General features: G+C 49.8%; 1 protein-coding gene across 1 annotated transcript in view; it reads left to right on the top strand.

The window, feature by feature from the left end:
* Positions 1–24231, top strand: part of KPNA1 (karyopherin subunit alpha 1) — a 101438-nt gene that overhangs the window by 55569 nt on the left and 21638 nt on the right. The window contains exons 2-3 of the mRNA XM_063956832.1: positions 22218–22351; positions 22547–22654. Coding sequence (XP_063812902.1) covers positions 22218–22351; positions 22547–22654 — 242 coding nt within the window. The remainder of the gene's footprint in view (positions 1–22217; positions 22352–22546; positions 22655–24231) is intronic.

Genomic DNA, 24231 nt, shown 5'->3' with positions numbered 1-24231 from the left:
CTCGTCCGCAAGTGTCGATACATTCGGCAATGCAAGTGCTAGTTTTCATGGTGTCTGCTTTCGACATGGTGGAGTACGTTCAATTCCATTCCCGCCCTCTGCAGAAGCTGATTCTTGCCAAGTGGAACGGCCTGCCTCACCCGATCAGGTCTCAAATGATCTCCTTGTCTCCGGAGGTCCGTCTGTCACTGAGCTGGTGGCTTCAGGACCAACGATTGAGCAAGGGTCATCCCTTCTGGATCTCCAACTGGGTTTTTACGACGGATGCCAGTCTGACAGGTTGGAGCGCGATGTTGGAGCAACACTCCCTTCAGGGTCTGTGGACCAAGGAGGAGTCTCTCCTCCCGATAAATATTCTGGAATTGCGGGCGGTGTTCAACTCATTGTACTTGGCCCAGCATTTAATACAGAACAGACCTGTTTAAGTACAATTGGACAACGCTACCACGGGGACGTACATCAGTCATCAAGGCGGCACTCGAAGCCGCTTGGCAATGAGAGAAGTATCAAGGATTCTTCAGTGGGCGGAACGCCATCTGCCAGTCCTAAACTAGGAAGCGGATGAGAACCACATTCTGACAGCGCTGGTTAAGTCATTTTCTCCAATTTTTTTCTTTGGATTGTGTCACGTTGGTGAGGGGTGAAGGATACCTCGTGTGAGTTTATGTAAGCTGGCAGCAGTGCATTGCGCATAGAGCGTTTGTCTAGAAACAACTTCAGTGCCCACAATCCACCCCTAGTCGCATTGAGCCCCAAAGCTACAGCTTCCTGTATTTTACATGCGTTATCTCTATAACTATTATCCAGTGTGTTGTAGTGCCATTCACGCTCATCTCTGTCCGCCTCTATCTCAGACGTTTATATCGCCAATAACTTGTTATCTGTAACTGATTACAGCTGTCTGTGCGTTACACACCACAGTATATACATCGTGAGAGCCTGCGCTGTCTGTATCTGTTCCTATCCACTGTTATACAGATGTAGCCATGTTCATTATTGCTGCGATGCAGCGTTCTGCGTGGCGCGCTGGGCTGTGACTATTCGCAGCCGGCGTTCTCTCCATTAATTCCATTGGCCTTTGTGCAGGACATCGGTTCCACGTAGGTGAATATAGGAGCAGGTCAAGAAAGGTCATAATGCGTTGAGTTGGTTTATATGGATAATGGGGGGTCATCCCGAGTTGATTGCTAGCTGCCGCTGTTCGCAGCGCAGCGATCAGGCTAAAAATCTGCATTTCTGCGCAAGCGTATGCCCTGCAGTGCGCACGCGCGACGTACGTGTGCGAAGCCCGTTGTGGTTGTGCACCGGTTCTAGCAGGAAGGGGTCGTTTCTAGGTGTCAAATTACCGTTTTCAGGGAGTGTTTGCAGAAACGCAGGCGTGTCTGAAAAAACGCAGGCGTGGCTGGGTGTTCGCTGGGCGAGGGTATGACGTCAAATCCGGACAGGAATAGGCTGAAGTGATCGTAAGCGCTGAGCAGGTTCAGAGCTACTCAGAAACGGCACAAACTGTTTTTGCAGAACTCGGCTGCACATGCGTCCTCACTTCTGCTAGGCAAAAATACACTCCCCAGTGGGCGGCGGCATAACGTTTGCACAGCTGCTACAACTAGCTAGCAAGCGATCAACTCGGAATGACCCCCAATATGGAATAAGTAATAATTGGAATAAATACCAAAATATTTATATAAAAATATGTTAAAAATGTCATCATGTTGGAACTTAACGACTGTTGGCGTGACCTGTGACCTATGCCAGTGATGTCATTTACGGAGAGCTCCGGCATTAAACACATCGCCAGTCTCCGCTCACGTTGTTATTTCCCCATACTGACTCATCACGCACCACCTCACGCTGCCTCCACAGACAATCCTGATAATCACCAATAGCAACATCACAGCATTATACACAGCCCAGCATATATAACCGCATAGAGCGGTGGTTCTCAAACTGCGGTTCACAACCATCTCCGCATGGGGTTACCTGAGCGGCCCGCCACCGCGCAAGAAGAAATATAGGGTGATGGGTGTAAAAAATCTATAAGGAAGGTGATGGTAAAGGGGGTGATGGACATAAAATATAAGATAGTTTGAGAACCTCTGATATAGAGAAAAGGAAAAGGCCACAATGGTACAGTAGTAAAGATGAAAAGAAAAATGGTAACGTCAAGTAATCTATATAATAACATCATGCGCTGATAAGAGAAACAGATGAGGGGAAAGAAAGAGATGGAGTAAGGGGGGGGGGAGAAGGGGGGGCACTAGAGAGGAGAGGCACAATGAGACAATCTAGGTAGTTTGTGTGTATGTATGTATGTGTGTGTGTGTATATATATATATATATATATATATATATATATATATATATATATATATATATATTTCTCTAACGTCCTAGTGGATGCTGGGGACTCCGAAAGGACCATGGGGAATAGCGGCTCCGCAGGAGACTGGGCACAAAGTAAAAGCTTTAGGACTAGCTGGTGTGCACTGGCTCCTCCCCCTATGACCCTCCTCCAAGCCTCTGTTAAGATTTTGTGCCCGAACGAGAAGGGTGCAATCTAGGTGGCTCTCCTGAGCTGCTTAGAGTAAAAGTTTAAATAGGTTTTTTTATTTTCAGTGAGACCTGCTGGCAACAGGCTCACTGCACCGAGGGACTAAGGGGAGAAGAAGCGAACTCACCTGCGTGCAGAGTGGATTGGGCTTCTTAGGCTACTGGACATTAGCTCCAGAGGGACGATCACAGGCCCAGCCATGGATGGGTCCCGGAGCCGCGCCGCCGCCCCCCTTACAGAGCCAGAAGAGTGAAGAGGTCCGGAAAATCGGCGGCAGAAGACGTCCTGTCTTCAATAAGGTAGCGCACAGCACCGCAGCTGTGCGCCATTGCTCTCAGCACACTTCACACTCCGGTCACTGAGGGTGCAGGGCGCTGGGGGGGGGGCGCCCTGGGACGCAATGAAAATACCTTAAATGGCTAAAAATACATCACATATAGCTCCTGGGCTATATGGATGTATTTAACCCCTGCCAGTTTTCCACAAAAAAGCGTGAGAAAGGCCGCCGAAAAAGGGGCGGAGCCTATCTCCTCAGCACACAAGCGCCATTTTTTCCTCACAGCTCCGTTGGAGGAAGGCTCCCTGACTCTCCCCTGCAGTCCTGCACAACAGAAACAGGGTAAAACAAGAGAGGGGGGGCACTAAAATTGGCATATTAATATATACAGCAGCTATATTAGGGAAAAACACTTATATAAGGTTATCCCTGTATATATATATATATATATATATTTCTCTATCGTCCTAAGTGGATGCTGGGGTTCCTGAAAGGACCATGGGGAATAGCGGCTCCGCAGGAGACAGGGCACAAAAGTAAAGCTTTTACAGGTCAGGTGGTGTGTACTGGCTCCTCCCCCTATGACCCTCCTCCAGACTCCAGTTAGATTTTTGTGCCCGGCCGAGAAGGGTGCAATTCTAGGTGGCTCTCATAAAGAGCTGCTTAGAGAGTTTAGCTTAGGTTTTTTATTTTACAGTGATTCCTGCTGGCAACAGGATCACTGCAACGAGGGACAGAGGGGAGAAGAAGTGAACTCACCTGCGTGCAGGATGGATTGGCTTCTTGGCTACTGGACATGAAGCTCCAGAGGGACGATCACAGGTACAGCCTGGATGGTCACCGGAGCCACGCCGCCGGCCCCCTCACAGATGCTGAAGCAAGAAGAGGTCCAGAATCGGCGGCTGAAGACTCCTGCAGTCTTCTTAAGGTAGCGCACAGCACTGCAGCTGTGCGCCATTTTCCTCTCAGCACACTTCACACGGCAGTCACTGAGGGTGCAGGGCGCTGGGGGGGGGGGCGCCCTGGGAGGCAAATGAAAACCTTTAAAAAGGCTAAAAATACCTCACATATAGCCCCAGAGGCTATATGGAGATATTTACCCCTGCCTAAATGTACTAAATAGCGGGAGACGAGCCCGCCGGAAAAGGGGCGGGGCCTATCTCCTCAGCACACGGCGCCATTTTCTGTCACAGCTCCGCTGGTCAGGAAGGCTCCCAGGTCTCTCCCCTGCACTGCACTACAGAAACAGGGTATAACAGAGAGGGGGGGCAAAATAAATGGCAATATATTAATATAAAAGCAGCTATAAGGGAGCACTTAATCATAAGGCTATCCCTGTCATATATAGCGCTTTTTGGTGTGTGCTGGCAGACTCTCCCTCTGTCTCCCCAAAGGGCTAGTGGGTCCTGTCTTCGTATAGAGCATTCCCTGTGTGTCTGCTGTGTGTCGGTACGTGTGTGTCGACATGTATGAGGACGTTATTGGTGTGGAGGCGGAGCAATTGCCAAATATGAGGATGTCACCTTCTAGGGGGTCGACACCAGAATGGATGCCTTTATTTGTGGAATTACGGGATAGCGTCAAATCGCTTAAGCAGTCGTTTGCCGACATGAGGCGGCCGGACACTCAATTAGTGCCTGTCCAGGCGCCTCAAACACCGTCAGGGGCTGTAAAACGCCCCTTGCCTCAGTCGGTCGACACAGACCCAGACACAGGCACTGATTCCGGTGGTGAAGGTGACGAATCAACCGTATTTTCCAGTAGGGCCACACGTTATATGATTTTGGCAATAAAGGAGATGTTACATTTAGCTGATACTACAGGTACCACTAAACAGGGTATTATGTGGGGTGTGAAAAAACTACCAGTAGTTTTTACCGAATCAGAAGAATTAAATGACGTGTGTGATGAAGCGTGGGGTGCCCCGATAAAAAACTGCTAATTTCAAAGAAGTTATTGGCTTTATACCCTTTCCCGCCAGAGGTTAGGGAGCGCTGGGAAACACCTCCTAGGGTGGACAAAGCGCTAACACGCTTATCAAAACAAGTGGCGTTACCCTCTCCTGAGACGGCCGCACTTAAAGATCCATCAGATAGGAGGATGGAATATATCCAAAAAGGTATATACACACATGCAGGTGTTATACTACGACCAGCTATTGCGACTGCCTGGATGTGCAGTGCTGGGATAGTTTGGTCAGAGTCCCTGATCGAAAATATTGATACCCTGGACAGGGACAATATTTTACTGTCGTTAGAACGAATAAAGGATGCATTTCTTTATATGCGTGATGCACAGAGAGATATCTGCACACTGGCATCACGGGTAAGTGCTATGTCCATTTCGGCCAGAAGAGCTTTATGGACACGACAGTGGACAGGCGATGCGTAGAGGAGTTATTTGGGGTCGGTCTATCGGATTTGGTGGCCACGGCTACGGCCGGGAAATCCACCTTTCTACCTCAAGTCACTCCCCAACAGAAAAAGGCACCGACCTTTCAACCGCAGCCCTTTCGTTCCTTTAAAAATAAGAGAGCAAAGGGCTATTCATATCTGCCACGAGGCAGAGGACGAGGGAAGAGACAGCAACAGGCAGCTCCTTCCCAGGAACAGAAGCCCTCCCCGGCTTCTACAAAAGCCTCAGCATGACGCTGGGGCTTCGCAAGCGGACTCGGGGGCGGTAGGCGGTCGTCTCAAGAATTACAGCGCGCAGTGGGCTCACTCGCAGGTAAATCCCTGGATCCTGCAGATAATATCTCAGGGGTACAGGTTGAAATTAGAGACAGAGCCACCTCGCCGTTTCCTGAAGTCTGCTTTACCAACGTCCCCCTCAGAAAGGGAGACGGTTTTGGAAGCCATTCACAAGCTGTATTCTCAGCAGGTGATAGTCAAGGTACCTCTTCTACAACAAGGGAAGGGGTATTATTCCACTCTTTTTGTGGTACCGAAGCCGGATGGCTCGGTAAGGCCTATTCTAAATCTGAAGTCCTTGAACCTGTACATAAAGAAGTTCAAGTTCAAGATGGAGTCACTCAGAGCAGTGATAGCGAACCTGGAAGAAGGGGACTTTATGGTATCCTTGGACATCAAGGATGCGTATCTCCACGTTCCAATTACCCCTCACACCAGGGGTACCTCAGGTTCGTTGTACAAAACTGTCACTATCAGTTTCAGACGCTGCCGTTTGGTTTGTCCACGGCACCTCGGGTCTTTACAAAGGTAATGGCCGAGATAATATTTCTTCTTCGAAGAAAAGGCGTATTAATTATCCCATACTTGGACGATCTCCTAATAAGGGCAAGGTCCAGAGAACAGCTAGAGATGGGTTTAGCACTATCTCAAGAGGTGCTAAAGCAGCACGGATGGATTCTGAATATTCCAAAATCCCAATTAATGCCGACAACTCGTCTGCTGTTCCTGGGGATGATTCTGGACACAGTTCAGAAAAAGGTTTTTCTTCCCGAAGAAAAAGCCAAGGAGTTATCTGACCTGGTCAGGAACCTCCTAAAACCAGGAAAGGTGTCTGTACATCAATGCACAAGAGTCCTGGGAAAAAATGGTAGCTTCTTACGAAGCAATCCCTTTCGGCAGATTCCATGCAAAGGGATCTGTTGGACAAATGGTCAGGGTCGCATCTTCAGATGCACCTGCGGATAACCCTGTCGCCGAGGACAAGGGTATCCCTTCTGTGGTGGTTGCAGGAGGCTCATCTATTGGAGGGCCGCAGATTCGGCATGCAGGATTGGATCCTGGTGACCACGGATACCAGCCTGAGAGGCTGGGGAGCAGTCACACAGGGAAGAAATTTCCAGGGAGTGTGGTCGAGCCTGAAAAAGTCTCTTCACATAAGCATTCTGGAACTAAGAGCAATCTACAATGCTCTAAGCCAGGCGGAACCTCTGCTTCAAGGAAGACCGGTGTTGATCCAGTCGGACAACATCACGGCAGTCGCCCATGTAAACAGACAGGGCGGCACAAGAAGCAGGAGGGCAATGGCAGAAGCTGCCAGGATCCTTCGCTGGGCGGAGAATCACGTGATAGCACTGTCAGCAGTATTCATCCCGGGCGTGGACAACTGGGAAGCAGACTTCCTCAGCAGACACGACCTTCACCCGGGAGAGTGGGGACTTCATCCAGAAGTTTTCCACATGCTATTAAACCGTTGGGTAAAACCAATGGTGGACATGATGGCGTCTCGCCTCAACAAAACACTGGACAGGTATTGCGCCAGGTCAAGAGATCCGCAGGCAATAGCTGTGGACGCGCTGGTAACACCTTGGGTGTACCAGTCGGTATATGTGTTTCCTCCTCTGCCTCTCATACCAAAGGTATTGAGGATTATACGGCAAAGAGGAGTAAGACTAGTGGCTCCGGATTGGCCAAGAAGGACTTGGTACCCGGAACTTCAAGAGATGGTCACGGACGATCCGTGGCCTCTACTTCTGAGAAGGGACCTGCTTCAGCAGGGTACTTGTCTTTTTCAAGACTTACCGCGGCTGCGTTTGACGGCATGGCGTTTGAATGCCAGATCCTAAAAGGAAAAGGCATTCCAGAAGAAGTTATTCCTACCTTGATAAAGGCAAGGAAGGAAGTCACCGCGAAGCATTATCGCCGTATTTGGCGAAAATATGTTGCGTGGTGCGAGCAGCGGAGTGCTCCGATGGAGGAATTTCAACTGGGTCGTTTTCCTACATTTCCTGCAATCAGGATTGTCTATGGGTCTCAAATTGGGATCTATTAAGGTTCAAATTTCGGCCCTATCAATATTCTTCCAAAAAGAATTGGCCTCAGTCCCTGAGGTCCAGATTTTTATCAAAGGAGTACTGCATATACAGCCTCCTGTGGTGCCTAAGGTGGCACCGTGGGATCTAAATGTAGTTTTAGATTTCCTCAAATCCAATTGGTTTGAACCACTAAAGAATGTGGATTTGAAATATCTCACATGGAAAGTGACTATGTTACTGGCCCTGGCTTCGGCCGGGAGAGTATCTGAACTGGCGGCTTTGTTTTATAAAAGCCCTTATTTAATTTTCCATTCGACATAGGGCAGAGCTGCGGACGCGTCCGCATTTTCTCCCTAAGGTGGTATCAGCGTTTCACCTGAACCAGCCTATTGTAGTGCCTGCGGCTACAGACGACTTGAAGGACTCCAAGTTGTTGGACGTTGTCAGAGCCTTAAAAATATACATTTAAAGGACGGCTGGAGTCAGAAAATCTGACTCGCTGTTTATACTGTATGCACCCAACAAGTTGGGTGCACCTGCTTCTAAGCAGTCGATTGCTCGTTGGATTTGTAACAAAATTCAACTTGTACATTCTGTGGCAGGCCTGCCACAGCCTAAATCTGTTAAGGCCCATTCCGCAAGGAAGGTGGGCTCATCTTGGGCGGCTGCCCGAGGGGTCTCGGCATTACAACTCTGCCGAGCAGCTACGTGGTCAGGGGAGAACACGTTTGTAAATTTTTACAAATTTGATACCCTGGCAAAGGAGGACCTGGAGTTCTCTCATTCGGTGCTGCAGAGTCATCCGCACTCTCCCGCCCGTTTGGGAGCTTTGGTATAATCCCCATGGTCCTTTCAGGAACCCCAGCATCCACTTAGGACGATAGAGAAAATAAGAATTTACTTACCGATAATTCTATTTCTCGGAGTCCGTAGTGGATGCTGGGCGCCCATCCCAAGTGCGGATTATCTGCAATACTTGTACATAGTTATTGTTAACTAATTCGGGTTATTGTTTAGGAAGCCATCTTTCAGAGGCTCCTCTGTTATCATACTGTTAACTGGGTTTAGATCACAAGTTGTACGGTGTGATTGGTGTGGCTGGTATGAGTCTTACCCGGGATTCAAAATCCTCCCTTATTGTGTACGCTCGTCCGGGCACAGTACCTAACTGGAGTCTGGAGGAGGGTCATAGGGGGAGGAGCCAGTACACACCACCTGACCTGTAAAAGCTTTACTTTTGTGCCCTGTCTCCTGCGGAGCCGCTATTCCCCATGGTCCTTTCAGGAACCCCAGCATCCACTACGGACTCCGAGAAATAGAATTATCGGTAAGTAAATTCTTATTATATATATATATAGCGCTCTGGTGTGTGCTGGCAAACTCTCCCTCTGTCTCCCCAAAGGGCTAGTGGGGTCCTGTCCTCTATCAGAGCATTCCCTGTGTGTGTGCTGTGTGTCGGTACGCTGTGTCGACATGTATGAGGAGGAAAATGGTGTGGAGGCGGAGCAATTGCCTGTGTTAGTGATGTCACCCCCTAGGGAGTCGACACCTGACTGGATGGTCTTATGGAAAGAATTACGTGATAGTGTCGGCACTTTACAAAAGACTGTTGACGACATGAGACAGCCGGCAAATCTGTTAATACCTGTACAGGCGTCTCAAACACCGTCAGGGGCTATACAGTGTCGACGGTGAGGAAACAAACGTATTTTCCAGTAGGGCCACACGTTACATGATCACGGCAATGAAGGAGGTTTTGAACATTTCTGATACTATAAGTACCACAAAAAAGGGTATTATGTGGGGTGTGAAAAAACTACCCGTAGTTTTTCCTGAATCAGATGAATTAAATGAGGTGTGTGATGAAGCGTGGGTTTCCCCCGATAAAAAACTGCTAATTTCTAAAAAATTATTGGCATTATACCCTTTCCCGCCAGAGGTTAGGGCGCGTTGGGAAACACCCCCTAGCGTAGATAAGGCGCTCACACGCTTATCAAAACAAGTGGCGTTACCGTCCCCTGATACGGCCGCCCTCAAGGAACCAGCTGATAGGAAGCTGGAAAATATCCTTAAAAGTATATACACACATACTGGTATTATACTGCGACCAGCAATAGCCTCAGCCTGGATGTGCAGTGCTGGGGTGGCTTGGTCGGATTCCCTGACTGAAAATATTGATACCCTGGACAGGGACAATATATTATTGACTATAGAGCATTTAAAGGATGCATTTCTATATATGCGAGATGCACAGAGGGATATTTGCACTCTGGCATCAAGAGTAAGTGCGATGTCCATTTCTGCCAGAAGAGGATTATGGACGCGACAGTGGTCAGGGGATGCGGATTCCAAACGGCATATGGAAGTATTGCCGTATAAAGGGGAGCAGTTATTTGGGGTCGGTCTATCGGACCTGGTGGCCACGGCAACGGCTGATTCCGACGACACGTCTGCTGTTCCTAGGGATGATTCTGGACACAGTACAGAAAAAGGTGTTTCTCCCGGAGGAGAAAGCCAAGGAGTTATCCGACCTAGTCAGGAACCTCCTAAGACCAGGCCAAGTGTCAGTACATCAATGCACAAGGGTCCTGGGAAAGATGGTGGCTTCTTACGAAGCGATTCCATTCGGCAGATTCCACGCAAGAACTTTTCAGTGGGATCTGCTGGACAAATGGTCCGGATCGCATCTTCAAATGCATCAGCGGATAACCCTGTCTCCAAGGACAAGGGTGTCTCTCCTGTGGTGGTTACAGAGTGCTCATCTCCTAGAGGGCCGCAGATTCGGCATTCAGGATTGGGTCTTGGTGACCACGGATGCCAGCCTGAGAGGCTGGGGAGCAGTCACACAGGGAAGAAATTTCCAGGGCTTGTGGTCAAGCATGGAAACGTCACTTCACATACATATCCTGGAACTAAGGGCCATTTACAATGCCCTAAGTCAGGCAAGACCTCTGCTTCAAGGTCAGCCGGTGTTGATCCAGTCGGACAACATCACGGCAGTCGCCCACGTAAACAGACAGGGCGGCACAAGAAGCAGGAGGGCAATGATGGAAGTGGCAAGGATTCTTCGCTGGGCGGAAAATCATGTGATAGCACTGTCAGCAGTGTTCATTCCGGGAGTGGATAACTGGGAAGCAGACTTCCTCAGCAGACACGATCTTCACCCGGGGGAGTGGGGACTTCACCCAGAAGTCTTCCACATGATTGTGAACCGTTGGGAAAAACCAAAAGTGGACATGATGGAGTCCCGCCTCAAAAAAAAACTGGACAGATATTGCGCCAGGTCAAGGGACCCTCAGGCAATAGCTGTGGACGCTCTGGTAACACCGTGGGTGTACCAGTCAGTGTATGTGTTCCCTCCTCTTCCTCTCATACCAAAAGTACTGAGAATCATAAGAAGGAGAGGAGTAAAGACTATACTCGTGGCTCCGGATTGGCCAAGAAGGACTTGGTACCCGGAAATTTAAGAGATGCTCACGGAAGACCCGTGGCCTCTACCTCTAAGAAAGGACCTGCTCCAGCAGGGACCATGTCTGTTCCAAGACTTACCGCGGCTGCGTTTGACGGCATGGCGGTTGAACGCCGGATCCTGAAGGAAAAAGGCATTCCGGATGAAGTCATCCCTACCCTGATCAAAGCCAGGAAGGATGTAACCATACAACATTATCACCGTATTTGGCGTTAATATGTTGCGTGGTGCGAGGCCAGGAAGGCCCCTACAGAGGAATTTCAACTGGGTCGTTTCCTGCATTTCCTGCAAACAGGACTGTCTATGGGCCTCAAATTAGGGTCCATTAAGGTTCAAATTTCGGCCCTGTCAATATTCTTCCAAAAAGAACTGGCTTCTGTTCCTGAAGTTCAGACGTTTGTCAAGGGAGTACTGCATATACAGCCTCCTTTTGTGCCTCCAGTGGCACCTTGGGATCTCAATGTAGTTTTGGGATTCCTAAAATCACATTGGTTTGAACCACTCACCACTGTGGACTTAAAATATCTCACATGGAAAGTGGTAATGCTGTTAGCCCTGGCTTCAGCCAGGCGTGTCTCAGAATTGGCGGCTTTATCCTATAAAAGCCATTACCTAATTTTTCATACGAACAGGGCAGAATTGAGGACTCGTCCTCAATTTCTTCCTAAGGTGGTTTCAGCATTTCACTTAAACCAGCCTATTGTGGTGCCTGCGGCTACTAGGGACTTGGAGGATTCCAAGTTGCTGGACGTAGTCAGGGCCCTGAAAATATGTTTCCAGGACGGCTGGAGTCAGAAAATCTGATTCGCTGTTTATCCTGTATGCACCCAACAAGCTGGGTGCTCCTGCTTCTAAGCAGACGATTGCTCGTTGGATTTGTAGTACAATTCAGCTTGCACATTCTGTGGCAGGCCTGCCACAGCCAAAATCTGTAAAAGCCCATTCCACACGGACAGTGGGCTCATCTTGGGCGGCTGCCCGAGGGGTCTCGGCTTTACAACTTTGCAGAGCAGCTACTTGGTCAGGGGCAAACACGTTTGCTAAATTCTACAAATTTGATACCCTGGCTGAGGAGGACCTGGAGTTCTCTCATTCGGTGCTGCAGAGTCATCCGCACTCTCCCGCCCGTTTGGGAGCTTTGGTATAATCCCCATGGTCCTTTCGGAGTCCCCAGCATCCACTAGGACGTTAGAGAAAATAAGAATTTACTTACCGATAATTCTATTTCTCATAGTCCGTAGTGGATGCTGGGCGCCCATCCCAAGTGCGGATTGTCTGCATTACTTGTACATAGTTATTGTTACAAAAATCGGGTTATTGTTGTTGTGAGCCATCTTTTCAGAGGCTCCTTCTGTTATCATGCTGTTAACTGGGTTCAGATCACAAGTTGTACGGTGTGATTGGTGTGGCTGGTATGAGTCTTACCCGGGATTCAAAATCCTTCCTTATTGTGTACGCTCGTCCGGGCACAGTATCCTAACTGAGGCTTGGAGGAGGGTCATAGGGGGAGGAGCCAGTGCACACCAGCTAGTCCTAAAGCTTTTACTTTGTGCCCAGTCTCCTGCGGAGCCGCTATTCCCCATGGTCCTTTCGGAGTCCCCAGCATCCACTACGGACTATGAGAAATATATATATATATATATATAGTAAATTAAAGAAGGCTGCGGCACTCGAGGTCTTGTCAAAAAGTTAGTTATAATTGAAACATCAAAGTCAATACATCGACGTTTCGGGGATTTTAACCCCTTTTTCAAGATGTGTAGAAGCATCTTGAAAAAGGGGTTAAAATCCCCGAAACGTCGATGTATTCACTTTGATGTTTCAATTATAACTAACTTTTTGACAAGACCTCGAGTGCCGCAGCCTTCTTTAATTTACTATTGATTCCGTTACTGGAGGCACCGGGGCAGATCTTACATTACAGAGTGCCGGGCTGAATGAATATATATATATATATATATATATATATATATATATATATATATATATATATATATATATATATATAATTTTTATTTTTTTATTTTTATTTTTTCTCTAACGTCTTAGTGGATGCTGGGGACTCCGTAAGGACCATGGGGAATAGACGGGCTCCGCAGGAGACATGGGCACTTTAAGAAAGAATTTAGATTCTGGTGTGCTCTGGCTCCTCCCTCTATGTCCCTCCTCCAGACCTCAGTTTGAATCTGTGCCCGGACGAGCTGGGTGCTGTTCAGTGAGCTCTCCTGAGCTTGCTATAAGAAAGTATTTTGTTAGGTTTTTTATTTTCAGGGAGACCTGCTGGCAACAGACTCCCTGCATCGTGGGACTGAGGGGAGAGAAGCAGCCCTACTCTGCAGATAGGTCCTGCTTCTTAGGCTACTGGACACCATTAGCTCCAGAGGGATCGTACACAGGATCTCACCCTTTGTCGTCCGATCCCGGAGCCGCGCCGCCGTCCCCCTCGCAGAGCCGGAAGACAGAAGCCGGGTGAAAGAAGCAAGAAGACTTCAAAATCGGCGGCAGAATACTCCAGTCTTCACTGAGGTAGCGCACAGCACTGCAGCCGTGCACCATTGCTCCCACACTACACCCACATACTCCGGTCACTGTAGGGTGCAGGGCGCAGCGGGGGGGGGGGGGGTGGGGGGGCGGCGGCGCCCTGGGCAGCAATTAGGACCTCTTGGCAAAAGTTGGACATATATACAGTTGGGCACTGTATATATGTATGAGCCCCCGCCATAATATTGTACAGAAGCCCGCCGTTGAGGGGGCGGGGCTTCTTCCTCAGCACTCACCAGCGCCATTTTTTCTCCACAGCTCCGCTGAGAGGAAGCTCCCCAGGCTCTCCCCTGCAGATTCACCGTAGAAGAGGGTAAAAAGAGAGGGGGGGCACATAAATTAGGCGCAAAAACATAATATACAGCAGCTACTGGGTTAATACTAAGTTACTGTGTGATTCCTGGGACATATAGCGCTGGGGTGTGTGCTGGCATACTCTCTCTCTGTCTCTCCAAAGGGCCTTGTGGGGGAACTGTCTTCAAAGAGAGCATCCCCTGTGTGTGTGGTGTGTCGGTACGCTTGTGTCGACATGTTTGACGAGGAAGGCTATGTGGAAGCAGAGCGGGAGCAAATGAATGTGGTGTCTCCGCCGACGGCGCCGACACCTGATTGGATGGATATGTGGAAGGTTTTAAATGAGAATGTTAATTCCTTGCATAAAAGGTTGGATAAAGCTGAAACCTTAGGACAGTCGGGGTCTCAGCCCATGCCTGATCCTATGTCGCAGAGGCCGTCAGGGTCTCAGAAGTGCCCACTATCCCAAATTGTTGACACAGATACCGACACGGATTCTGACTCCAGTGTCGATTACGATGATGCAAAGTTACAGCCTAAATTGGCTGAAGCCAATGAAGGAGGTGTTGCACATCACAGAGGAAACCCCAGTCCCTGACAAGAGGGTTCATATGTATGGGGAAAAAAGGCAGGTGGTGACCTTTCCCCCTTCACATGAGCTAAATGAGTTATGTGAAAAGGCTTGGGAATCTCCAGATAAAAAACTGCAGATTTCCAAACGGATGCTTATGGCGTATCCTTTCCCGCCAACGGACAGGTTACGCTGGGAATCCTCCCCTAGGGTGGACAAAGCTTTAACACGCTTATCCAAGAGGGTAGCCCTGCCGTCACCCTAAAAGATGCTGCGGATAGAAGCAAGAGGGTACCCTGAAGTCCATTTATACACATTCAGGTACCTTACTAAGGCCGGCAATTGCGTCGGCCTGGGTGTGTAGTGCTGTAGCAGCATGGACGGATACCTTATCTGAGGAACTTGATACCTTAGACAAGGATACTATATTAATGACCCTGGGGCATATAAAAGATGCTGTCCTATATATGAGAGATGCTCAAAGAGACATTAGCCTACTGGGCTCTAGAATAAATGCAATGTCGATTTCTGCCAGAAGGGTCCTGTGGACTCTGCAATGGACAGGTGATGCCGACTCAAAAAGGCACATGGAGGATTTACCTTACAAGGGTGAGGAATTGTTTGGGGAGGGTCTCTCGGACCTGGTCTCCACAGCTACTGCTGGAAAGTCAAATTTTTTGCCATATGTTCCCTCACAACCTAAGAAAGCACCGTATTACCAAATGCAGTCCTTTCGATCACAAAAAGGCAAGAAAGTCCGAGGTGCGTCCTTTCTTGCCAGAGGCAGGGGCAGAGGAAGGAAGCTGCACAACGCAGCTAGTTCCCAGGAACAGAAGTCCTCCCCGGCTTCCACTAAATCCACCGCATGACGCTGGGGCTCCACAGGCGGAGCTAGGCCCGGTGGGGGCGCGTCTCCGAAATTTCAGCCACAAGTGGGTTCACTCCCAGGTGGATCCCTGGGCAATAGAGATTGTGTCTCAGGGATACAAGCTGGAATTCGAAGAGATGCCCCCTCACAGATACCTCAAATCGGCCCTGCCAGCTTCCCCCTTAGAGAGGGAACTAGTGTTAGCTGCAAACCATGTTTGTGGTACCGAAACCGGACGGTTCGGTCAGACCCATATTGAACTTAAAATCCCTGAACATATACCTGAAAAGGTTCAAGTTCAAGATGGAATCGCTCAGAGCGGTCATCGCAAGCCTGGAAGGGGGGGGGGATTTTATGGTGTCTCTGGACATAAAGGATGCTTACCTGCATGTCCCCATTTATCCACCTCATCAGGCGTACCTCAGATTTGTGGTACAGGATTGTCATTACCAATTCCAGACGTTGCCGTTTGGTCTCTCCACGGCACCGAGAATATTTACCAAGGTAATGGCGGAAATGATGGTGCTCCTGCGAAAGCAAGGGGTCACAATTATCCCATACTTGGACGATCTCCTCATAAAGGCGAGGTCCAGAGAGCAGTTGCTGATCAGCGTAGCACGCTCTCGGGAAGTGTTACAACAGCACGGCTGGATTCTAAATATTCCAAAGTCGCAGTTGATTCCTACGACTCGTCTGCCCTTCCTGGGCATGATTCTGGACACAGACCAGAAGAGGGTTTATCTCCCGATGGAGAAGGCTCAGGAGCTCATGACACTGGTCAGAGACCTATTAAAACCAAAACAGGTGTCGGTGCATCACTGCACGCGAGTCCTGGGAAAGATGGTGGCATCATACGAGGCCATTCCCTTCGGCAGGTTTCATGCGAGGACCTTTCAATGGGATCTGTTGGACAAGTGGTCCGGATCACATCTTCAGATGCATCGGCTGATCACCCTATCCCCCAGGGCCAGGGTGTCTCTCCTGTGGTGGCTGCAGAGTGCTCACCTTCTCGAGGGCCGCAGATTCGGCATTCAGGACTGGGTCCTGGTGACCATGGATGCAAGCCTCCGAGGGTGGGGGGCAGTCACACAGGGAAGAAATTTCCAAGGTCTGTGGTCAAGTCAGGAGACTTGCCTTCACATCAATATCCTGGAACTAAGGGCCATATACAACGCCCTACGTCAAGCGGAGACCCTGCTTCGCGACCAATCGGTTCTGATTCAGTCAGACAACATCACCGCAGTGGCTCATGTAAACCGCCAAGGCGGCACAAGGAGCAGGGTGGCGATGGCGGAAGCCACCAGAATTCTTCGCTGGGCGGAGAATCACGTAAGCGCACTGTTAGCAGTGTTCATTCCGGGAGTGGACAACTGGGAAGCAGACTTCCTCAGCAGGCACGACCTCCACCCGGGAGAATGGGGACTTCATCAAGAAGTCTTCACGCAGATTGCAAGTCGGTGGGAACTGCCACAGGTGGACATGATGGCATCCCGCCTCAACAAAAAGCTACAGAGGTATTGCGCCAGGTCAAGAGACCCTCAGGCGATAGCTGTAGACGCACTAGTGACACCGTGGGTGTTCCAGTCGGTTTATGTATTTCCTCTCCTCTTCCTCTCATACCCAAGGTGCTGAGAATCATAAGAAAAAGAGGAGTGAGAACAATACTCATTGTTCTGGATTGGCCAAGAAGGACTTGATATCCAGATCTGCAAGAAATGCTCACAGAGGACCCATGGCCTCTGCCTCTAAGACAGGACTTGTTGCAACAGGGGCCCTGTCTGTTCCAAGACTTACCGCGGCCGCGTTTGACGGCATGGCGGTTGAACGCCGGATCGTAGCAGAAAAAGGCATTCCGGATGAGGTTATTCCTACGCTGATAAAGTCTAGGAAGGACGTGACGGCTAATCATCACCGTATATGGCGAAAATATGTTGCTTGGTGTGAGGCCAGGAATGCCCCCACGGAGGAATTCCAGCTGGGCCGTTCCCTTCACTTCCTACAGGTGGGAGTGACTCTGGGCCTAAAATTGGGTTTCATTAAGGTCCAGATTTCGGCCCTGTCTATTTTCTTTCAAAAAGAACTGGCTTCTCTGCCTGAAGTTCAGACGTTTGTAAAGGGAGTGCTGCATATTCAGCCCCCTTTTGTGCCTCCAGTGGCACCTTGGGATCTTAACGTGGTGTTGAGTTTCCTGAAGTCACACTGGTTTGAGCCACTTAAGACCGTGGAGCTAAAATATCTCACGTGGAAGGTGGTCATGCTATTAGCCTTGGCTTCGGCTAGGCGTGTGTCAGAATTAGCGGCTTTGTCACATAAAAGCCCCTATCTGGTTTTCCATATGGACAGGGCAGAATTGCGGACCCGTCCACAATTTCTGCCAAAAGTGGTGTCTTCTTTTCATATGAACCAACCTATTGTGGTGCCTGTGGCTACTCGTGACTTGGAGGATTCCGAGTTACTAGATGTGGTCAGGGCTTTGAAGGTTTATGTAGCCAGAACGGCTAGAGTCAGGAAAACTGAGTCGCTGTTTATCCTGTATGCATCCAACAAGCTGGGTGCTCCTGCTTCAAAGCAAACTATTGCTCGCTGGATCTGTAACACGATTCAGCAGGCTCATTCTGCGGCTGGATTGCCGCTGCCAAAATCAGTAAAAGCCCATTCCACAAGGAAGGTGGGCTCTTCTTGGGCGGCTTTGCCGAGCAGCTACTTGGTCAGGTTCGAACACTTTTGCAAAGTTCTACAAGTTTGATACCCTGGCTGAGGAGGACCTTGTGTTTGCTCATTCGGTGCTGCAGAGTCATCCGCACTCTCCCGCCCGTTTAAGAGCTTTGGTATAATCCCCATGGTCCTTACGGAGTCCCCAGCATCCACTAGGACGTTAGAGAAAATAAGATTTTGCTTACCGGTAAATCCATTTCTCGTAGTCCATAGTGGATGCTGGGCGCCCGTCTCAAGTGCGGACTTCTTCTGCAATACTTGTATATAGTTATTGCTTAAATAAGGGTTATGTTATGGTTGCATCAGGGTTGATCTGATGCTCCGTTGTTGTTCATACTGTTAACTGGGTACGTTTATCACAAGTTATACGGTGTGATTGGTGTGACTGGTATGAGTCTTGCCCTGGATTCCAAAATCCTTTCCTTGTACTGTCAACTCTTCCGGGCACAGTTTCTCTAACTGAGGTCTGGAGGAGGGACATAGAGGGAGGAGCCAGAACACACCAGAATACAAATTCTTTCTTAAAGTGCCCTGTCTCCTGCGGAGCCCGTCTATTCCCCATGGTTCTTACGGAGTCCCCAGCATCCACTACGGACTACGAGAAATAGATTTACCGGTAAGTAAAATCTTATTATGAGAATGAATAGTGAAACTGATATTGGGCTATTTACTTATGCCATCTTCATCTGTTGCTGTTGAGTGCCAATCCTTCCTTTATATTCATGATCAGACAGGGCCATTTAGTTTTTCTTATGAATCTTGCACCATGCCATCCTGGAGAAATGGGTAATATAGTTGCTGTATTAAGGCAGTAAATGTAGTGAGGTAAGTGATAAAATAAATGGAATTCAATTGTTTGAAAAGTCGGATGGATGTCTGTCCTGTCTATTAGATCAGAAAAAACAGACACACAACTGACTTTTCAAACAATTGAATACCCTCTTCCCTAGACTGGTTAAGCAATACGAGAGGAAGAAACAGTGACTGCAGACACAACAACTACATGCTCCCGAACAGAGCAACAATTAAACTGCTCCTTTGGGCGCCCCCTAGTGGCGGCTGCTGGGTGAAACAATCCCCCTAATTGAGTCTAGTCCTATATTTGTTCCTATTATTATCTTATAAAGCTCAACAAGCGGTCCGGAGCACTGTACATAGCTGATGGGAAAATACAGCAAAATTGCATAGCACATGGGAGATCACAAAGGACACTTATCGACAGGTGCGTAACTGTACAAATATATGAATATACATTTATAATGTGCAGATTACATAGAGACCCCAGAAAGAGAGGAGAGAGCCCTGCTCGCAAGAGCTTACATTCTAGAGCGGCTGTGGGTGGACACAAAGGGATTTGGCAGCAGAATTGGTGGTATCGGAGGGGCTAAACTTTGGTAAAGATGCGAGTTTGGTCGGAAGAGACCCTGATGAGGCATTGTGAGAGAGTGGTAGCAAACCCCTCTCTCACAGTGCCTGAGAGGGAGGAGGAAACTGCGAGAGGAACACTAGCGTAGAATAGAAAGAAAGACGGATGAGGTGGGAGGTTGTAGGCTGGTGACGAGCATATTACAGTAATCTATGCAAGAGGTAAAGGTGTGGCTGAGGGTTTTAGGGACATAGGGGTATCTGAAATGGGTGTAGTGTTTGTGGAGCAAATGGGTCCACACCGGGCCCTCATACTTTATACTCCTGTAATCCACACCATGTTCCTAAAGATCTGCGCATGTGTCGTAGAGGAATTGCTGGGAATTTGGGCAACAGTGCCAGAGTGTACTCTGTAACTGCACCGGCGAGAGAATGGGGGAGGACCATGCAGATTTCACCTGGTCCCCACCTCTCTTACTATGCCCTTGGCTTACAGGGTGAGTAGTGATCTGGTCTTAGGAGTGTCGCAGGGATAGAAATTATAGCATTCCACAGGGGCAGGTTCATGGGTAACACCCAGTCATCGGCCTTTGGGAACAGGGGAAAGGAACGTATTCCCAGCAGAGAGGGGGCCTTGCAGAAGTAAAATGTTGGTCGTTTCCATTTCTCCTATGCTAAACCCCCCCCCCCCCCCCCCCCCAAAAACACATCAGAGAAAGCCACAACCTGAGATGTATATAACTTAGAAATAAATTGATGTAGTTATTCCAATGGTTTCCTTCTTTTAATAAACACACACCCTGATGCTGAGAGAGAGAGACAGGACAGGTAGTGACCGTTAGACAGCGCTGGATGAGTAAGTGCTGGGTGATCTGCGCATGAAGGAGAGGCAGCCTGACGGGTGCCGCACAGAGAGGCCCAAGCCTGTGGAACAACCCAAATTGCAGAGTCCCCGGCAGGCCAGGGGTCTGCACTTGTGAGTTCCATAAATACCTGTTTGAATCTCGGATTACAGTGAAACTCCCTGAGCTGCAGCTGTCCGTCATACGGACTCGTACCCTTCAACTGTGCACTTAAGTGACAGTGTTTGCTGGATTTACACTATACTGCAAAAGGTACTGAGATAGCTGGGGGCAAGCTAACCCCCCTACCCCTTCATCAGTGACAAATGCAGGTTTTCTAGAGGGAGGGTCCCAAATGCAGTCCAGAATCTCCCACTCTGCGGAACATGGCATACAGCATTAATATTTAACACTATAGATTGTATATAGTATAGGCTGTATCAATCATATTCAATTAAGATAAGTGGTCAGGAAAAGGTTAAACACCCTATAATAAATACACAATAGAACCAGTACTCCACTTTCTAAACACATTCTCCCACCTCATGGTAAGGCTCCTGTCTCTTCTTCCTGGCAGCTCCTCTCTGGTCTAGTGCACCACCTGAGTGCTCACATCCAAACACACAGTAAACTTAGTAGAAGAAGCTGCCACCACTGTGTAGCAGCTCCGCTCTGTCCCCTACACTGCAAGATGTGGCGGCAGCTCCAGTAATCCTTTTATATGCCATTGCTATTGTCATCATTTCAAGGGGATCATACCAGTCCAACCCCAGGATTTGCAGGGCAGTTGTGAACCTTAGGTTTAGGATACACCCTCTAGAACCAGAGACTCCTTGACTGCATGCACTATAACGTTTCTGAATATGTAAATCTTAAGTATCCATGCGACAACGGGAGCTCCCTCTGGAACTGTAGGGGTAATTCAGACCTGATCGCTGCTACGCATTTCACACAGCTTGCGATCAGATCTCAACCGTCTGAGTCGCAATGGGCAGGGGCGGCGGAACGCAGCAACGGGGATCGACTGTCAGCGCCAGGATTGTGCGAAGGATCCATTCGCAAGCAGATTGACAGGAAGAGGTCGTTTGTGGGCGGCAACTGACCGTTTTCAGGGAGTGTTTGGAAAAACGCAGGCGTGTCCAAGCGTTTGGTGTCTGACGTCAGCTCCGGCCCCGATCAGCCTGATGTGATCGCAGCGGCTGAGTAAGTCATGGGCTGCACATGCATCTGCTACACATGCAATCACACACTTGCACAGCGAAAATACACTCCCCCTGTAGGCGGCAGGGGTGGTTACCGCAGTGGTGGCTCACCCATTGTCCACCAGGCCCCACTGGTGGCTCATCCATTGTCCACCGGGCCCCACTGGTGGCTCATCCAGTGTCCACCGGGCCCCACTGGTGGCTCATCCATTGTCCACCGGGCCCCACTGGTGGCTCATCCAGTGTCCACCGGGCCCCACTGGTGGCTCATCCAGTGTCCACCGGGCCCCACTGGTGGCTCATCCAGTGTCCACCGGGCCCCACTGGTGGCTCATCCAGTGTCCACCGGGCCCCACTGGTGGCTCATCCAGTGTCCACCGGGCCCCACTGGTGGCTCATCCAGTGTCCACCGGGCCCCACTGGTGGCTCATCCAGTGTCCACCGGGCCCCACTGGTGGCTCATCCAGTGTCCACCGGGCCCCACTGGTGGCTCATCCATTGTCCACCGGGCCCCACTGGTGGCTCATCCATTGTCCACCGGGCCCCACTGGTGGCTCATCCATTGTCCACCGGGCCCCACTGGTGGCTCATCCATTGTCCACCGGGCCCCACTGGTGGCTCATCCATTGTCCACCGGGCCCCACTGGTGGCTCATCCATTGTCCACCGGGCCCCACTGGTGGCTCATCCATTGTCCACCGGGCCCCACTGGTGACTGTGTGCTATGTAACTCGGGATGACTGGTCCTTCTCCTGGCCTGTGAGCTCTTCTCTAATAAGATGTAATGTTGTCTTCTGCAGCAAACATGTCAGGCGCAGGAAAAGAGAACGTTCGGATGAAGAGCTACAAGAACAAGTCTCTGAACCCAGATGAGATGCGGCGGAGGAGAGAGGAGGAGGGGCTACAGCTGCGCAAACAGAAGCGGGAAGAGCAGGTGAGTGACAGACGCTGCCAGAATTGTGTGTGTGCTGGAGGTGAATTAGCAGGTGATTGTGGTTTCACCTGCAAACGGCCTGTGTAAGGGCAACGTCGGCCCCTAGGGGTGCTGTCTGTGCCACTCCAGGGGGAGGGATCGCCATGTTTGATGATTCCAGAAGATAATCTGATGCTCTCTGTCTCTCCCTCTTAGTTATTCAAACGAAGGAATGTTGCAACCGCAGAAGAAACGCCAGAGGATGAAGGGATGGCTGACGGAAACCTCCATGATGTGCAGATAAATAACATGGAGATGGCGTCGGTGAGTGTGGGATCTGTTCTGTGATGTCACATGATAAGTAATACCTTCCACCCAGCATACTGGGTTTTACTACAGAAACGGCATCCTTGTTAACGAGGCAGTGACATGATGTGAGGAGGGGACTGGATGCAGCAGCACAGAGTATATCAGGAGAAGAGTGATGTGTTAGTCAGGACAGGGCTGCATGTGACCGGCAGTGACATGATGTGAGGAGGGGACTGGATGCAGCAGCACAGAGTATATCAGGAGATGAGTGATGTGTCAGTGAGGACAGGGCTGCATGTGACAGGGGCAGTGACATTATGTGAGGAGGGGAATGGAGGCAGCAGGAAGCCACAGACTGAGAGTTATATAGTGGAAGGAGTAGGGTCCTCAGCAGCACAGAGTATATCAGGAGATGAATGATGTGTCAGTGAGGACAGGGCTGCATGTGACAGGGGCAGTGACATGATGTGAAGAGGGGAATGGAGGCAGCAGGATGCCACAGACTGAGAGTTATATAGTGGAAGGAGTAGGGTCCTCAGCAGCACAGAGTATATCAGGAGATGAGTGATGTGTCAGTGAGGACAGGGCTGCATGTGACAGGGGCAGTGACATGATGTGAAGAGGGGAATGGAGGCAGCAGGATGCCACAGACTGAGAGTTATATAGTGGGAGGAGCAGGGTCTCCAGCAGCACAGAGTATATCAGGAGATGAGTGATGTGTCAGTGAGGACAGGGCTGCATGTGACAGGGGCAGTGACATGATGTGAAGAGGGGAATGGAGGCAGCAGGATGCCACAGACTGAGAGTTATATAGTGGGAGGAGCAGGGTCTCCAGCAGCACAGAGTATATCAGGAGATGAGTGATGTGTTAGTCAGGACAGGGCTGCATGTGACAGGGGCAGTGACATGATGTGAGGAGGGGACTGGATGCAGCAGCACAGAGTATATCAGGAGATGAGTGATGTGTTAGTCAGGACAGGGCTGCATGTGACAGGGGCAGTGACATGATGTGAGGAGGGGACTGGAGGCAGCAGCACAGAGTATATCAGGAGATGAGTGATGTGTTAGTCAGGACAGGGCTGCATGTGACAGGGGCAGTGACATGATGTGAGGAGGGGACTGGATGCAGCAGCACAGAGTATATCAGGAGATGAGTGATGTGTTAGTCAGGACAGGGCTGCATGTGACCGGCAGTGACATGATGTGAGGAGGGGACTGGAGGCAGCGGCACAGAGTATATCAGGAGAAGAGTGATGTGTCAGTGAGGACATGGTGCATGTGACAGGGGCAGTGACATGATGTGAGGAGGGGAATGGAGGCAGCAGGAAGCCACAGACTGAGAGTTATATAGTGGGAGGAGCATGGTCCCCAGCAGCACAGAGGGTATCAGGAGATGAGTGATGTGTCAGTGAGGACAGGGCTGAATGTGACAGGGGCAGTGACATGATGTGAGGAGGGGACTGGAGGCAGCAGCACAGAGTATATCAGGAGAAGAGTGATGTGTTAGTGAGGACAGGGCTGCATGTGAGGAGGGGACTGGAGGCAGCAGCACAGAGTATATCAGGAGAAGAGTGATGTGTTAGTGAGGACAG

Source organism: Pseudophryne corroboree, chromosome 2 (assembly GCF_028390025.1).
Source record: "Pseudophryne corroboree isolate aPseCor3 chromosome 2, aPseCor3.hap2, whole genome shotgun sequence".
Classification (NCBI taxonomy): Eukaryota; Metazoa; Chordata; class Amphibia; order Anura; family Myobatrachidae; genus Pseudophryne; species Pseudophryne corroboree.
Note: the sequence above shows the minus strand (reverse complement) of the source record. Positions and strands in the feature narration are given on the sequence as shown.